Source organism: Camelina sativa, chromosome 9 (genome assembly GCF_000633955.1).
Source record: "Camelina sativa cultivar DH55 chromosome 9, Cs, whole genome shotgun sequence".
In the NCBI taxonomy this organism is placed as follows: domain Eukaryota; kingdom Viridiplantae; phylum Streptophyta; class Magnoliopsida; order Brassicales; family Brassicaceae; genus Camelina; species Camelina sativa.
Genome location: NC_025693.1, coordinates 12,137,648 through 12,152,448, shown reverse-complemented (window position 1 = coordinate 12,152,448; position 14,801 = coordinate 12,137,648). Strand labels below are relative to the sequence as shown.

The 14,801-nt window shown below is 37.0% G+C and overlaps 2 protein-coding genes and 1 pseudogene across 3 annotated transcripts; 2 read left to right on the top strand and 1 right to left on the bottom strand.

Annotated features, from left to right (window-relative positions):
• On the top strand, positions 6,339-7,391 carry LOC104715212 (annotated as a pseudogene).
• LOC104710866 lies at positions 9,800-10,746 on the bottom strand. The gene is made up of 2 exons (XM_019230204.1): positions 10,339-10,746; positions 9,800-10,239 (listed from the first exon to the last, which is right to left on the bottom strand). The coding sequence occupies exons 1-2, from the start codon at positions 10,521-10,523 to the stop codon at positions 9,867-9,869; spliced, it is 558 nt and encodes a 185-aa protein (XP_019085749.1). The 5' UTR covers positions 10,524-10,746; the 3' UTR covers positions 9,800-9,866.
• On the top strand, positions 11,807-14,428 carry LOC104710865 (endoglucanase 16-like). 2 transcript variants are annotated; one of them, XM_010427523.1, is made up of 9 exons: positions 11,807-12,153; positions 12,260-12,472; positions 12,580-12,780; positions 12,876-12,953; positions 13,068-13,217; positions 13,302-13,410; positions 13,499-13,662; positions 13,874-14,236; positions 14,334-14,428. In XM_010427523.1, exons 1-8 carry the CDS (start codon positions 11,923-11,925, stop codon positions 14,195-14,197), a joined length of 1,470 nt encoding a protein of 489 aa, XP_010425825.1. In that variant the 5' UTR covers positions 11,807-11,922; the 3' UTR covers positions 14,198-14,236; positions 14,334-14,428. The 2 variants fall into 2 exon arrangements, with proteins under 2 accessions (XP_010425825.1, XP_010425824.1); XM_010427522.1 differs by having other exon boundaries at positions 13,874-14,406.

Here is a 14,801-nt window from a genome sequence, read left to right as displayed (position 1 = left end):
TATTGTAATATCTTGTAGTTAAGTTAATTCAATTTTTTTTGTGTAGATTTTGATGTTAAAAACTGAAATTAAACCAAAAAGTAATAAATAAATGTTTAAAAATGTTCGACTATTCCAACAAAGAAAAAAAAACAAAAACCAAAACCTGTAAATAAAAAACAAAAGAAAAAGAAAAAAAAATGTAAACGAACTTGCAGAGTTAAAAGTTTGAACCCATGACTTGCCACATGATTGCATGATACGGACCCAACAGACCTGCCTAATCTCTCAAATATGTGTCGCTAAAAATTTACTATATGATGTGGCCTAAAGCAGCTGCTTTGCCTGCTTTAGGGGTGGGCCGGCACTGTTACTGGATGTCATCAACTCGGTTTCAGACCAATGAGGATAGGATATTGTTAATGGAGTCTCTATAAGGATTTACAAGACATGGTGAACATATAAGAACCACTCGCCCACCAAGTGGATTGTCTACACCTCGATCATCTTATCCATCATCTGCAGGCAGTATGTCTACGCATACAAGCCAAAGAACTCCAAGTATATCAATTGATCCACCTAGTACTGGTTTAGACAGTTTTTGGCACCAACAAATGTTGAGCAACGAGCATCTCCAAGATCACAAGTAGGATCTCCGAGTATAGGGATTGGTCGATATTCTCCAGGATCAAGTTTTGAATCTCTAGGGTTTGGCTTTACACGTTATACACCAAGACCACGAGTAGGATCCTCTAGCCCAGGGTTTCTCAATAATTCACAAACTGGTCAAATGTTTCAATCACTAGGAGGAGAGGGACTATTTAACACTTTTGGACAAAACATTGCATCGACATCTCAACCTCTTACTCGACAAAACTTATTTGATAATGACATGAGCGAAAATGATGAAGAGTAGTTTATATATGTGACAATTATGTTTGAAACAAAATTATGATATTTATGTCAGTTTGATAAAGCACTTATGTTTTATTAATATGTTTTTTTATATGGTATTTGTGATAATAATAAAAAAAATCTGGTGACTTATGTGATTTTAATGTTATTTCAGGCTTTTCGAATTTGTGAACTACATTCAAAAGGACTCCACAATTTATCTGATGTATAACGGTTTGAGTTATGGACTTTGGAAAATGAGCAAATAGAAGATCTTTTAATAAATCCAACATTGGATTATTATGAACAACATTTTCACAAAGGACCATACCAAACCGGTGGAGGGTTAGGGTGGCAAAATCTTTGGAATCGTATTCAAAATGACCATGCTGCATGTTTACAATTATTAAGAATGTCATTTGCTGACTATGCACTATTTTAAAAGAAAATTATGGATTACAATCTTCGCTGAATGTAAGTGTTGAAGAGAGTACTGCTATGTTTCTACGAGTGTGCGGTCACAATGAAGTTCAACGAGATGTTGGCGTACGATTTGGACGAAACCAAGAAACTGTGAATAGAAAATTTGGTGAAGTGTTGCAAGCTATAGAACTTCTAGCGGCAGATTACATCAAGACACTAACAACACAACAATTACACCGGATTCCACAGCATCTACAAGCTGATAGACGATATTGGCCATATTTCAGTGGTTTTGTTGGAGCTATGGACGGAACTCATGTGTATTTTAAAGTAAAGCCTGAACTACAAGCCATGTATTGGAACAGACACGACTATGCAAGCATCAACATAATGGCAATTTGTGATATGAATATGCTATTCACATACGTATGGAATGGAGCATTGGGTTCATGTCACGATACAGCTGTCCTTTCACTTGCACAAAATGGCGATTCTGAATTTTCATTACCACCTACAGACAAGTATTATGTAGTTGACTCTGGGTATCCTAATAAGCAAGGATTTTGCGAACATTCGAGTTTGTAAATTATGTTATCGCAACTATGTTATGGGAAAACCAAAGTATTTGATTTTATATTTGGGTTTGTAAATTTTTATATTTTCATCTTTTTATTATGTTGTGTTAAGAAAATTTAACCTTTTAAAAAAAATTATAATCATATTTGAAGAATTGAATAAAATTAGTCTAATTTGTCCGCCTTTTACCATTCGGTTCATAAAACCGCCTTTTGGGTCCGCTCCGACCGCTTTGTCCACTCCGACCGCTTTAATTCTGTTTTGTCTGCTGTGTCCGCTCCGCTTTAACCGTTGTTACCATTCATACCCTAAATATATGAATTACTTTTCTTTTCTTCACTCATTACTCTGTCTCTCTCTCTCATAATATCTCTCTCTTATTTTCTCTGTAAGAAACAACAAACCCTACCGGAGACGTACACAATGACGATGAAAAGAAGAGGAACAAAGAGAAAGATTGAGATTAAGAAATGCGACACTAAACAACAACGCTCGGTGGCTTGCAGCAAAGGCTACTCTCCTATCTCTGAAATTGCTAACTGTTACCTCAACGGCAAGTCTCTCAGAAGATTACTAACCCCCAAACAAATCTAGGGTTTTGGTGGGAAGACCCTTATCTCTACTGTTATTGCGACGATCTCTGTGAATTAAAGATGATCGAGGATCGTATGATGAGAACGAAGAAGCATCTGACGGATTGCATAGAGAAGAAAGAAAAACCATAATTTGTTTCCGATCAAAACCCTAGCTCCTCTGATTCTCTCGACCAAAACACTAAGTACTCATCTCCAGAACAACAGAGCTAGTAGGGGGTGACACTGTGAGAGAAAGGGTCAGACTTTGTGATGTCTTGACCCTTGAGTGTAAACAGCATTTCTAACATAAAGACAGCATTCAGAGGTCTTCAGTCTTTTGAGCTAGTAAGCTTTTGTTTTCAGTCTTTGTGAGTGATAACTCTACAACATCCTTTGTTTCTGTGTTTATCCTCATTTCCTTATGAAATATATGCTTCTTTGTTTCTCATTTCTTATGATTTTTGTGTGGTTTCGGGGGTTTTAGTTCATATTGTGTTACAATGTCTGTTTTATCCTCAACTCTTTTGATTCATTAATGCATGCAGATTCTGTAAATTCAATGATGGTTATGGCTATGGTTAGTGAGATCCGGGTATGGGAAACATGCCATCTTTCTCGGAAAACAGAAGTGCAGAGTAGAAGAAGGAGAGGTTTTCAATTGTGATGTTGGTCCACTCGGAGTTACTTTGAGTGGGTCTGCATGAAACGACCGATCCCTTTTTTTTAATAAATAATAAATAATATATATATATAAATAAACTACAACTAGTGGTCCCATATCCACTAGCCACCTAACCATATTCACTATCAACAGCGGAATAACATAAATCAATATCCAATAATAACGAATAACAATCCGATATTATAGCAAAGGCAATATCCCAATACCAAACAACAAGAAACATGAAACCAGCAACCTAGCAATGTTTCTAATGACTCAACTCTAGCAACATAGCAATGCCAGACAACATCCAATCGAGTCCCTAGAACATCCTCCTCTTCATTGCCTTGATTCCACGATTACACTTTGCTTTTACCTGCACCACAAACACAAATTGATATGCATGAGTATTTGATAAACACTCAGTGAGGCAATCCTCCCATCTACTGGGCTATACACACAAGCAACAATGATTCCAAAGTTCCAAAACAAGCAACAAACAAACACACAAACCAGGAAATCAAACATCGTCTCGCTGGAAGGGAGGTGTCAACCGACACCGGCCTAGTGTCGACCGACACTGGCTCAATGGTGTCGACCGACAATACCCCACAGTGTCGATCGATGCCCAATTTGCTGGTGTCGACCGACACCAAGTGGTATCGATCGACACCAAGTGGTATCGATCGACACTCTCTCTGCAACTGCGATCCGCGCGAAGTCGAGAGTCGAATCTCGCTCCCAAATCTCCTCCAAAACGCCCAATACTCAATATCCAAGCCTTATACCTCCTTAGGAACCTGTATCAACCAATACCAGCAAGAAAAAAACACACAAACAAGCAACAACAAGCAAGAACAAGGGAATCAAAGGCTTAGATTAGCCATGGTCATGCACTCACCTTCTAAAATGAAACTGAACCGTTAACTATCAAATCCCTCCGGTGAAAAGCTATTCCTAGGCGTCACGAAGCTTCCCAAAAAAATTCAGCACGATCAGATCTCAGATGAAACCGAAATCGATCCCGAAACTCCCGCTGGTCTCAATCCGCGACTGAGAAGAAACACCCCACGAAACTGCCGATATCTCCTAGAATATTAACCCAAATTCACTTCTGTAAAAAGGGGAGTGTACGAAATTCTCTTAGCTACAAGCCTACGAAAACTCAATACCTTTCAAAACGATTTGAGTATACAGATCCTCCTTCTCCCAAACCCTGACGATTCTGTTCCTTTTTGCTTTGAACACCAAAATTAAGTTTACTCTTCCTTCTCCTCTTTCTCTTTGTTTTTCAGCGGCTAGGCAACAACAAAACACGACCTAGGTCGTTCTCCCACTTAAATATCACGGTTTAATAGTTTTTCCTAAACCAAACCGGTCCAAATCGATTAAAAACTCAATCTGGTCGAACCAGAAAATCAGTGGTGTCGACCGACACCCCCTTGGTGTCGATCGACACCCTCACCCAAAACACTCAAATTGGGTTGCGGGTGTTACACTGCAAAACCTGAGTTAAGGTCCCAAGAACTTGATAGCCACAACACAGTCGTCATGCTTGGGAGAACATGGCCACGTTGGTGACAATGAGTCAGCATTACAACTTACAAGAGGAGGCAGCGGAATTTGTTTTAGTTGCAGTAATCCGTTGTCCACCAAAGTAGCTACCCATCCATGGGATGACCCAATCCTTTTTTCCGTTCGCATCATCTTACGCATGAACAGAGCCGTCGCTAACTTTTCGAGGGCCCCAATCAAATTTAAGAAATGGGCTGAATTGTTGTGACTGTATGAAATAATATATATATATATATATATATATATATATATATATATATATATTAATGTTTATTTAAACAAAGACGAAAAATAAAAGAAAATGAGCTACAGGCGGTTCGAACTCATGATGAATGAGTCTTCACTAATACTCCTAACGCCACAAGACCAAAGAAACTTTTGTGAGAAAAGAGCCGAATTTTGTATATAAAATATACGGCCGGTGAAGTGACCTTAGTGCAGTGGCAGGAGGTAAGTCCATTTGTAGAAGGCACCATCACACCCGGGATCGAGTCCCGGCTCCTACGAATGTAGGAATTTGGCTAATGGACCGGCCAGTAGTGGCCCAATGGTTGACAAAAAAAATATATATATATACGGCCGCAAGCTGATGTTCATTGGCTTGGCCTATGGGCCGGCTCTGCGCATGAAGTTATTGGAGACATAACATAGATCTCGAACATCTGAGATTTCCGAGAGTTACGGTCTAAAAGGATCAGTGCAAGTGATGGCGACAGCTAAATGAGGAGGGGTTTGAGTCAAGGAAGATGAGAGAGGAGCAGAGGATATTACCAACACATGTTTCCAAAGGCAGAGTTTCTTCATGTAGAGACATGACGAGAAGAATAAGCAAAGAACCCTAATTTAAGAATTAGCGATGTCTGTTCACAGCTTCCTGACCTTAAACCCCCATAAATACAGAGAAAGGAACTTGACTTGCACATCAAGTTTGGGTCTCCAAGTTACTGTCATAATCTCATAAACTTTCCAACTTACCTTCTCTATTTTCCAGTTTTAAAACGAATCCATAATTGTTGTTGTCTATATTGATAGCATATGTTGTTGTCTAGGCAAGAACAAACATATGCTACTGCATGAGAAAAATGAAACAACTGCATGGTCAAACTTATCCTAGCTTAAAATCCTATATTTTTCATGTTTGTAAGAGTAGTTTTTGCACCATGTTGGAGATTTCCTTAGGTGACTGATGTAGAGTCTCAGTCAGTTGAGTCATGAGTGGGACATTCATGTATCATGCCTTCAAAGATTAGTTCTTTACAATGAACTTTTGATGCAATGTCTGGCTGTCTCTCAAACAAACGGTTCACAGATTTCACCTGCGAGTGGATAAAATTATAATTTATAAATCAAATACCAAATTTTAAGTTTGTAAAGCAGATCCATTAGGAATTCACTCTACTTACTAGATTTCTTTTTCCAGTTTATTGAGTTGAAACGTAAAACATTAAGCACAGTTTGGTCACAAAACCATACAACGTCATTAATTAGGATATCACATTAAAAAAAACGAAAAAAGGAAAGAAAAAGGAAAACACAATAAGTATGGGTGAGTTATACAATGTTAGGATATCGAATCTATCTATAAATATATGAGTTTGTTTCTTTTCTTCACTCTCAATCTCTTTCTTTTAATCTCGAAACAAAAAACCCTAACAATACCATCAAACGTATCTGAATGCACCATGACAATGAAAAGAGGAACAAAGAGAAAGATTGAGATTAAGAAACGCGACACTAAACAACAACGCTCGGTGTGGCTTGCAGCAAACACCGTCAAACTCTCTTTTCCAAAGCCGCTGACCTCTGTCTTCTCTCCGGAGCCAACATCGCCGTCTTGGTAACTTCCCCAGCAGAGAACTCTGACGTCGTTTACTCCTTCTCCGGCTACTCTCATGCCTCTGAAATTGCTGATTTCTACCTCAACGGTAAGTCTCCTCTGAAGATTACTAACCCCCAAACCAAGCTAGGATTTTGGTGGGAAGACCCTGATCTCTACCGTTATTGCGATGATCTCTGTGAATTAAAGATGATCGTGGATCATATGATGAGAATGAAGAAGCATATGATGGATTGCCTTGCGAAGAAAGAAAAATCACAATTTGTTTCCGATCAAAACCCTAGCTCCTCTGCTTCACTCGACCAAAACACTAAGTACTCGTCTCCAGAACAGCAGAACTGTACTTTCTCCTCCCTCGAGAAGATCTGTGGCGCACAAGTTCAAAACCCTAGTTTCCGGCCTATTGAAGATCTCTATCTCTATGGTGAGTCGTTATTATCTGATTAATCAGGTTACTTGGTGAATGAAGATGATGTTGGATTTGTTGACTCTTTATGGGAAACAGAGAAAGATAGTAACGGAATGAGTCTATTTCAAGAAACACAATTTGTTTCCAATTCTGATCAAAACCCTAGCTCCTCTTCTCTCCACGGAAACCCAAAGTCCTCGAATCCGTCTTCTTGTGATGAAATTGCTTCTTTTGAACAGAACTGTACTTTCTCCTCCCTCGAGAAGATCTATGGCGAGCCTTCATCACAAGCTACTTGTTACTAGTTACTATGACCAATACCATACCTTCGCTATCGAAGATCTCTACGGTGACTCATCAACTGATCAATCAGGTTACCTGGTGAATGAATATGATGTTGGATTTGTTGACTCTTTATGGGAAATAGAGAAAGCTAATAACGGAATGAGTCTTCTGTTCTAAGAAAGACAATCCATAACTAGTCGAATGGCCCCAAGTTAATTAGGGTTTTAATCTTTCTTTTAAACTCTAACTTGATCATGTTCATTAGGTAATTACTTTTTTATTATTCTGTATTTAACAATCTAATTCATGTGTGTTTATTTTTTTTAATCTTGAAATCTAAAAATGATTACTTTTTTGCTTTGTCTAGTCTAGAAGGTTCTTGATGAAAAGCATATAGGCCCATTTAGAAGCCCAACAACTTTTAATTTGGTGAATTGCCTCACCCACACAGCCTCACTACCGGCATTACCTTTACTTTTTGTATTTCACGATCCAAATTCATATGGTTTTTGTTTTTGTCATGGAATTATAATAAAACTATATATTATATTCGATCAGATTTTGTCTTCTTGATGAAAACACATATAGGCCCATTAAAAGCCCAACTTAATTCTTATTCGTTTGATTACGTTTTTGTTATCTAAATCTAATCGAATTCGTAATGTTGCTATTCTAGGTGTTCAATATAAAAGTTGTGTGTGCTTATGCAGTTTAAGACAGACATAAAGTTCCTTTTCGAATTAATCGTCCCACCTGAGCACAAGAATCTTGTGATCCAAGATGGACCTTTCAAGGTTGATGGTTTTAGTCTCCCAATGGACTATACTATTACTAAGGATATCTCTAACCCCACTCTATTTTAGAGTCAAATTTCTATTATAGAGCAACATTTGCTCCAACTCTACTCTATATTTTACTCTAAAATAAAGAAAATGATAGGATTGCTCTATATATAGAGTAACTCTATTCTCACCTCTATTTTTTACACTAACTCTATTTTAGAGTTGAAAATAGAGTAATACATTGGAGGAAAATAATACTCTATTTTTGAATTACTCTATTTTAGTGAAAAAAATAGAGATATACATTGGAGATGGTCTAACATCTTCGAGAACTGGTAAGGTTTTCACACTTAAAAGTATTTTAAATTATAACCATAAACCGGTAATTAAAATATACAGGTCAAGTTGTTACTATCAGTGATTGGTGAATATTTGGAATGAAAATATACCAAATGAAGGTTTTTTTTAATTTTTTCATTAGCACATGCTGAAAATGAAAAAGCAATAATCTTTATAGACTTAACAGAATAAAAAGAAAATGTAAGAAAGAAATATAAAGTGAAGAAGCATCTGATCCCAAACTTAGTTGTTAATGTTGAGTGGCTCACCATAATCGTGTTTACAAGACAATGTGCTTAAACCTTGAAAACATGAACCAAAACTGGTCTATTCACACAAAGCTTCTCTCCCAGACCGAACACGTGAGTTCCCATTTCAATTCCCTCAGCCAATTTCTTGCAAACTTAATCTAGTCATTCCCAATAGATACAGAAAGTGAGCAACAAAGATTTAGGAAGACAAGGAGGATTTTTCAATTTTTTGATGGAAATAGGATCGAGGTTTACAATATCCAGAAGGTTTTTGGCCATCAGCTTGTCCGTACTAGCCGTGCTCTCACCCCTCTACATAGACAATTCATCAGAAGACGATCAAGAACCTGAAGACGAACCATTGAGCTTTGTGTTTACACTCTCTGTGCTTTTGCTATTGTTGATCCTGGCCATTGCCTTATCTCTCTACAGTGACCAGAGCTTGACCAGGTTTGATCCCTACTGGATTCACAGGCTTTGTGGCTCCTTTGGTGGTCTTCTTGCTATCCTCATCCTTCTCGCTTTTGTCTTGAAATGTAAAAGTTTGTTCTTAGAACCTAGCACAAAGTCATTCTAGAGAACACTTTACAACTTTCATATTTATATAAAAACAAGAACTTATTTTTATAACGAACACTAAAATTAATAACAAATTTTAGATATAAAAGCAAAGAGTAACTTTTTCCAAATCATTACATCGTGTTATTCGACTTTGGTTTTATGGATGGTGCATTGAGATTGCTCCACTCGCTGCATTTTAAAGTCATTCGAACAAGATCTGACCGGATTACTAAAGAACACCACGAGAGGAATATTCTCAATCTGTGAGATGTGGTAATCCCCTTAAGTAACGATCACCATTGAGTGGTTCTGTTTCGTTATTGATTTGTGTATTAATTTTTTCCCAACATTTAATCATGTTGACTACTTGACCACATAAGAAATGGTTTTTTTTTAGAAAACTTTGTAAGAAATCGTAACAGTCGGTGCTTGCGCACACGCTTATAAGAGCATGATGATAAGAACAAAAAAGAAAAATTATCTTAAACATTAATTATTTCTTTGGTAGCACTTTTACATTTAATTATATCTAATTATAAATAATTTAAAACAATTGTGAATAGGGCAAAAAAAGGATAAAAGTGTTGAAATTTAACATTGGAAGTTTTAATATAATTAAAGCTTAGATGTAACATCAAAATATCAAATTCGTAAGAAAATCCCTGAATAACATAAAGAAAATAAATAGGTCTAACCAAAAAAAAATGATGTAATTAAATTCAACAAATAATATTTGGGATGTTCCCACCCGCCGTCGTCTGAAAGCACCGCGGCGAATCAACAACGGGAACACAGTTACTTCTCTGCCTCGGTGTAAGATCCTTACAATACAGCCTCAGAATCGGAGTAGAATCATCATCACCAGAGGAAGAAGAAGAGTCTCCTTCTCTTTGGCGGCTCACCGTTAAAACACTCTTGACATGTTTCTTCGAGATCCCACCACGACTACATATCCGGTGACTGAGAAGGTTCCTCCGGCGGCGACTGTAAAGGTTCTCCTGTTTCGTCAAATCCTTCAACGGCAAAGACGCAGTTTCCTTTAAGCTCGTGAACGACTTCGACTTGCCTTGGTAAAACTTCGATATACCTCTCCTAAAAATGAAGCCAACTCTTATTATAATTCAGATAGTACTTCAAAACATACACGTGTTCCATGTTCGGACAACTAACTTTATAAAAGAACATACTTACTTGATGGGCAAGACTTCTTCAAGAGATTCCATCATATCAAGAGGACCTTTGTAAGAAGACTCAACCTCATTCTCTCCACCTTCATCGTCCACATCACTGTTCTTCCCGATCGATTCAGAAGACGACGACGACGACCAGCAAGCAAATTCTTGATCCGCCGTGAAGGTTCGAGCGATCTTATCCATGAGATCCAAGTCAATAGTTTTTCACAGAAAAGGTGTAAAATCTTTGTGAATACATAGAGAAGAGAAACAATGTATGATCCTTGTTTGTGATAAATATAAGTATATATTTGACATTTGAGTTTCCGTTTCCGTGTCTATATGATCTCCTTGTTTTCTCCATTAAGGGAAGATATAGAAATAAAAATCTTGGTTATTACAAAGAGAGAACAAGATAAGTATTGAAATATGTTAGCTCTTATCCTAAGCCAACTCACTTCTTTCTTGCTATATTGTCAATCCTTGTTTTTAACATTTTTGGTTTCCGTATCAAAAAATATATATGCCCATTTACGGGGATGTTTGTGGCCCACTAGAAAACACACTTGCTTTTTATTTTATTTTTTTGATCAAACAAAAACGAGCATGATACATAAAAAAAAAATAATCAACATAAAGGCTTGTATAATTTTGTTGAGCAAAAAGCAAATATTGGAAGACTATATATGTGAGAAATATATTGCATTATTTTTTTCATTCTTTTCTGCCTGGATATTGTTTAGTAGACTGTATTGATATAAGTATACCTAGGCTGAAGTGACATCATTCAAAAATAAAATTTAATTGACTAATGTGGACGCATGAAAAATCTCAAACTCTTCATTCAATATAGAACTGTACATATTTACTTAGGGCCTAATACTAATGTACAAGTATCCACCAAATCCTACAACACATTAGCTAGCAAGAGGAGTGGATGATATAATACGGTCTCATTATGTAAACGTTGGGCTATATATTTGTCTATTTGATAACGGACACAAAAAACACTTGTGGCCAATAGAAGAATTTCTACATGACTACATCAAACGTAAATTTATTGATCGACATGGGTCATACCAATCTTTATCACAAACAAGGTTTTAATGACTTCGGTTGAACTACTAGGAACCATTCGAAGAGAAACAATGTATGATCTAAATTAATCGAGTAAAACGAAGAATCCAATCATCTTTTTTTAGGATTTTAAAAATTAGAAAAATCAGGGCCAAAAATAAAACAAAAAAAAAAAACAAGCGACGATAATGGATGTGAATATCTAAGTCAAGATTAGTAAACCTATACTTAACCTTCTAAGAAAATTCTATTATAAGTTCTCCCTAATCATTCCCGCCATCTTTAATAGATATAAAATCTGAAGTAGAAAGAAAGGGAAAAAAAGCAATAAAACAATTAAAAAAAAAAAACAAGAAAAAACGAAAAGCATGGCGTTGTTTTTCGTTTTTTGTTGAAACAAAAAAAAAAAAAAACAGAACTTCATAAAAAGAAAGTAAAAAAAAAAAAAATCAGTTTCCTTTTCTCTCTGTTCTCACTTCGTATATAAAGAGTTTGAATTTTTATTACAAAACATAATTTTGAAATCATGGGTAATTATGGTGATAAAAGAAGGGGAAATGTTGTGACTAGGGCCATATTGTTGGGTCTCTACGGAATCATAAGCATTGTGTGTGTGAATGGTACATTCATAAACTACAAAGAAGCCCTAACCAAATCCCTCATCTTCTTGGAGGCTCAAAGATCAGGGAAACTCCCTACTAACAATAGGGTTCCATGGAGAGGTGACTCTGCTCTCGATGATGGCAAACTCTGTAATGTAAGTCTGGGTTCGTTATATTTATTTTCTCGAGTAAATCATGTTTATTTAGAAATCAGATCTTAGGTTACAAGTAATGAGATTACTATATATAATATATGTATAGGTGGATTTGTCCGGAGGGTACTATGACGCAGGAGACAATGTAAAGTATGGTCTTCCAATGGCGTTCACGATCACAACGCTGGCTTGGTCTACCATTACCTACGAGAAAGAATTACGAGCTACGGGAGAGCTCGAAAACGCTCGTGCCGCTATCCGTTGGGGCACAGATTATTTCCTCAAATGTTCTTCTCGTAAGAACCGCCTATATGTTCAGGTTTCAATCTTATAATCAATTTCGTATTTTGCAATTAAATCATGAAATAAAAATAAACTTACCTATTTATTAATTGAAATGGCCGTGCTATGAATATGGTCAAATAGGTTGGTGATCCAAACGCCGACCACCAGTGTTGGGCGAGGCCCGAGAACATGCAGACGCCAAGGACAATTTTGGAGATTAGCGATAAAGTTCCTGGAACGGAGATCGCGGCTGAAACCGCTGCTGCATTTGCCGCTTCTTCCATCGTTTTCCGCCATGTCGACCACAAATATGCCCGCCAGCTCCTCAACAAAGCCAAATTGGTATGAAATATGACATATTCTGTAGACAACTCTCTTTAATTTATAAATAATAAAAAGAACTAAAGATTAATTGCTGATTAATATCTCAATTTCAGCTTTTCAAGCTAGCCAAAAGCCACAAGGGTACATACGATGGAGAATGTCCCTTCTATTGTTCTAACTCCGGTTACAATGTAAATCCCATCTCTACCTTCTATCTCTAGTTGAAATGTAGTATATCAATTATTACTTTTCTTTGTTCGTATATATCGTAAATATAATTCATATTAATTACAAATAATGTGAAGGATGAGTTGATATGGGCGGCAACATGGCTATACAAGGCGACGAGGAAGGAGGTGTTCCTTAGCTACCTCAAATTCGAAGCCATAAGTGCTTACGTCGCTGAATTCAGTTGGGACCTCAAGTACGCTGGTGCACAGATCCTCATCACCAAGGTATATAGGATATAGCACATATCCGAAGTTGTTATTTATTTGGCTGAAACCGATTTATGCATAAATAAATATATGTAAATGCAGTTGATCTTCGAAGGCGCAAAAGGACTTGACCTATACAAACAACAAGCCGATAGTTTTGTCTGCTCTAATCTCCCCGACAGTCCTTACCACCAAGTCTTCACTACCCCAGGTCTTGCCTAGCTCCATGCATACATATATTTCTAAAACTGTATATTTACAGTATGATTTAGTGTGATCTTCGTTATTAAAATATTTAGGTGGTATGATTCACTTGAGAGATGGAGCCAACAGTCAATACGTCACCTCCACGGCATTCTTATTCTCAGCGTACGCTGATATACTTCAGGAACACAACCAAAAGATCTCTTGCGGAAACAAGCAATTTGATTGTTCACACCTCAGGGCTTTTGCTAAGAAACAGGTAATATAGTCTCCATCTTTATATTTCCAATAAGAATGCAAAATAAACATACACTAAGACCACCGTACGAAGTTTGAATACTTGGGAAGTGAAGATTCCAATGTCTTTTTGCATATAAAGTGATATATAACGTGTTAGAATATATACCTAATATGTTCTCACACAATGATAGAAATTGGCCTGAAGATATCTATTTTTATGCACGTATCAGATTGACTACTTACTAGGACATAACCCAAGAGGACGATCGTACATGGTTGGGTTCGGACCAAACCCGCCAAAGCAAGCCCACCACAGAGGAGCCTCAGTGCCTATGCATGAAGCCAACGCGCCGCTAAGCTGCCCAATGAGCTTCGTCAAATGGTACAACAAGAACGTGCCTAACGCTAACGAGCTCACTGGAGCCATCTTGGGAGGACCTGACCGTCAAGACAACTTCCAAGATTTGCGATGGACCTCCGTGTACACAGAGCCTTGTACTTACATCAACTCTATTGCCGTTGGTGTTCTCGCCAAGCTCGCTGCCACGGCTTAGAGAGCCATTTATATCACATTCGAGACCACTTTGACGAAAGTATTATACTAGGGTATTCCTTACCTGTTATAATTGCATACACCTGCATGTGGGCATGCAATGTAATTCTATTTTTCCTTTTCTTTTGCTTTTGTAGGTAGCTTTTTGGAATCTCGTTTTCTCCGTTAAATTTATTGCATGGGTATAAGAATAAGCCCTAATAATTTGAAACAATAATTAAGTGAACTTAATGAATAGCCGTTTCACGTATAATATATTGTTGTTTTAAACATTTGATCTTTATGTTAATTTCTATTAATTTTCTGAACATTCTCTAATATGGTTTTTAAAGATATTATTTTGTGTGCCTGTTAAGTGTTAACTTTGTATATACAGCAAAATATGATCTTAAAATACTAAAAAACTATATCCATTATACTCTGAATGAAATATCTATCTATCACCCTACAATATTGACGAAGTGAGTAATTAATGAATAAACAAGTACAAATCAGGTTTTAGAATTCACTACAAGAAAACAGGCTAGAACTGATAAGCAGATCCGTCAGTTTCCCGTCGGAAACAAAGATTGACGGAAACGTCCGTCGGGTACAGACTGTCGGAA

Bases quoted from the DNA above. Each gene is read 5' to 3' on its own strand.
- LOC104710866 (XM_019230204.1), bottom strand. From the start codon at position 10,523: ATGGATAAGATCGCTCGAACCTTCACGGCGGATCAAGAATTTGCTTGC. The intron at 10,240-10,338 runs GTAAGTATGTTC...CTTCATTTTTAG, and splicing joins GAAGAAGTCTTGCCCATCAA to GAGAGGTATATCGAAGTTTT.
- LOC104710865 (XM_010427523.1), top strand. From the start codon at position 11,923: ATGGGTAATTATGGTGATAAAAGAAGGGGAAATGTTGTGACTAGGGCC. The intron at 13,218-13,301 runs GTATATAGGATA...ATGTAAATGCAG, and splicing joins CACAGATCCTCATCACCAAG to TTGATCTTCGAAGGCGCAAA. The intron at 13,663-13,873 runs GTAATATAGTCT...TGCACGTATCAG, and splicing joins GGGCTTTTGCTAAGAAACAG to ATTGACTACTTACTAGGACA.